Source organism: Chanos chanos, chromosome 9, assembly GCF_902362185.1.
Source record: "Chanos chanos chromosome 9, fChaCha1.1, whole genome shotgun sequence".
NCBI classification, from domain to species: domain Eukaryota; kingdom Metazoa; phylum Chordata; class Actinopteri; order Gonorynchiformes; family Chanidae; genus Chanos; species Chanos chanos.
In genome coordinates, this window is record NC_044503.1 from 29,434,484 (window position 1) to 29,436,983 (window position 2,500).

At 44.8% G+C, this 2,500-nt stretch overlaps 1 protein-coding gene across 1 annotated transcript in view; it reads right to left on the reverse strand.

Moving 5' to 3' along the window:
* tex10 (testis expressed 10) overlaps positions 1-2,500 on the reverse strand; it is a 15,665-nt gene that overhangs the window by 158 nt on the left and 13,007 nt on the right. Inside the window, exons 13-16 of the mRNA XM_030784464.1 lie at positions 1,502-1,582; positions 1,219-1,388; positions 346-556; positions 1-10 (exon numbers count right to left, since the gene is read on the reverse strand). The exon at positions 1-10 is cut by the window's left edge and continues 158 nt beyond it. Of these exons, the coding sequence (XP_030640324.1) occupies positions 1-10; positions 346-556; positions 1,219-1,388; positions 1,502-1,582 (472 nt within the window). The remainder of the gene's footprint in view (positions 11-345; positions 557-1,218; positions 1,389-1,501; positions 1,583-2,500) is intronic.

Genomic DNA, 2,500 nt, shown 5'->3' on the forward strand with positions numbered 1-2,500 from the left:
CACAGCAACGCTGGTATAACAAACAAACAAACAAACAAACAGAGAAAAACACTCATGAATATACGCAAGAGACAGAACTTTACCTGATGAGCTACTGTAAGAAATCGAGTAGGTTAAGTTTAAAAAAAAAAAAAAAAACACAAAAAAACAACTTTCTGCAAGGAAAAAAAAAAGGTGGTCAGATTGTGGCCGTGTAGCTATGGGCGTAGGACAGTTTGGTTCTGCATAATACACCGACAGTACAGGTGTAGCGGCGATGTGTGAGTTTGTACGTAGCGTGCTGCTGTAGTCGTTTAGCGTTGGCTGACATATATTTGTGTATTTGGGCTCACGGACGTGTCGTACCGTCAGGTCCTGTATTATGTGCTGCAGCACTGCCGCGTTAGCGACCATTTGGTTCCGTAGCTGCGTGTGCTGCAGCAGCAGTGACAGGATCTGGGCCAGCAGGGGGAGCTCTTCCTCGCACAGCTCGCCCACGTGCAGCGACTGCAGGACTAGTCGTAAGAGACGTGGTACCGTACTCATAGACGCGAAACACGCCTCCCAAACCGCGTCCCTACCAAACAAGGTTTGGATTTGAAGCAAAACAAAACAAACGTGAACATCGTTATAAATGCACACCATTTAAAGCATATTCTCAATTGTAACATTTTTCCTTTTAAATGTTTTTTTTTTTCCTTTTTCAACTTTTGCTGTTGAACTACCCTCATAATTCTGACATCCACTGACTTAGCTGTAGCTAGCTGTGATAACAGCCTTGTCCAGCTAACTAAATAAAATAAGAATTACTGAACTAACCTTAATTATTTAGTTATTTTAATGTGGTAATGTATAGTATTATATATTTCATTTCATTCACTTCACAAAAACTATTGAGCTTCAATGTGTTTTTTTTTTAAATTGCCCAACAGTAGCTATAACTGACAAAAGGTTACGTCGACTGGATTAAATTACCCTGAGTGATTTCAGTACACACTGCCAAGAGGCACTAATGTGCAATGACTGTTGAGTAATCCCAGCAGCGAACGATCACACGTGTGTGTTTAGAATCTTTGGATCCGAACATTCCGCCTCTGACACAACAATAATCCCGTACAGCCGCTTCTGTGTGACAGGCTAACACGCTACATTTATGCCGCACATGTTGTTGATATAATTAATTGACTGACATGTTTATTTGTTTACTGGGCGAGCGTGTGTTCGAGGGCGAGTGTGTACCTCTTGCGGGCGCTCTGTTCCAGCTGCAGTAACAGACTGAGCATGCTCAGACAGCACTCGGACAGGAAGTGGAGCAGCGAGTCGCCGGGGATGAAACTGGGATCCAGGAGCCGAGGAACGCACCTGAGCACGGCCGCGCACACGCAGTCAGGAACGACCGCTAACCCGCACTACGGACAGACAGACAGAATTCGAGCGTTAAAGCAACGCACAGAGTCTGAAAAGAGAGGGCGAAAGCTGCAACATTACAGATGCCACCTGTCATGCGCGCACTTTGACTTACCAGGTTCTTGATAATGGCGTTCTGAAGAATGTCAAAACACTGGGAACGTGACCCCAGCGTCTCTAAGCAGTGACACACTTCCTGCGGAGAGAAAGAGAAGAGGAGATGAGCTTTCTGAAACAAACGGCCGCACCTTCGTTTCACAGATGTTCAGGGGACGCTCGGATCCTTTTTCGACGAGACAAGCCAACGCGGCGAAACCTACGGTCGGCGAGCCGGTAAATATCGAGTGGCGTTTTATCTACGAGGAGCCAGAGCACGGCACGTAATACTAGGAACTTCAGAAAATGAAGACCATCAGAGAGAATGATCCAGAAAAACAACAACAACAAATACACAAAGGTTTTCACAGTCCAGCGGAAGAAACCAAAAGAGTTGATCAGGACATCTCGAGCTAAACGGATTAGAACAGCGAGGTCTCCCATGTACCGTTTAACGGACGATTCTTATCACAGATAGCACAAAAACAGCTGGGGTTAAGAGAGATGAAACTACAGACAAAGGCCTTTAAAGAACAAAGACTGTCTGTATCTACATTCACTCACTCTCTCTCTCTCTCTCTCACACACACACACAGACAAGTGGGGACCTGTGACAAAGGAGTTATCCATGTCACAAGGCAGTGTGTGCGCGCAGTAATGGAAGTTGACACCGGACAGATTAGCATCGCTCTGTCGCTCTCGCTCCTAATATTTCATGAGGACAAACAATAAATAAGTGTGAATATGTGTGTATGTGTCTGTGCGAGAGGGAGAGGGAAAGAAAGAGAAAGACGAGAAGGAGAAACAGAGAAAAATCTAATAGTGCTAATAGCATTAGGCAGGATTGGATTAAACAGATGAAGGTGGATGGGAACGTCATTCAGTCAGGTTATTATCAGACATTAATCAGACTAATATTGTTAAACACACATCCACACACACCTCAGATTAGAGACAGCTGATTGGCAATAAAAGAGTGGACCCCCAACAGTCTCACACACACACACACACACACACA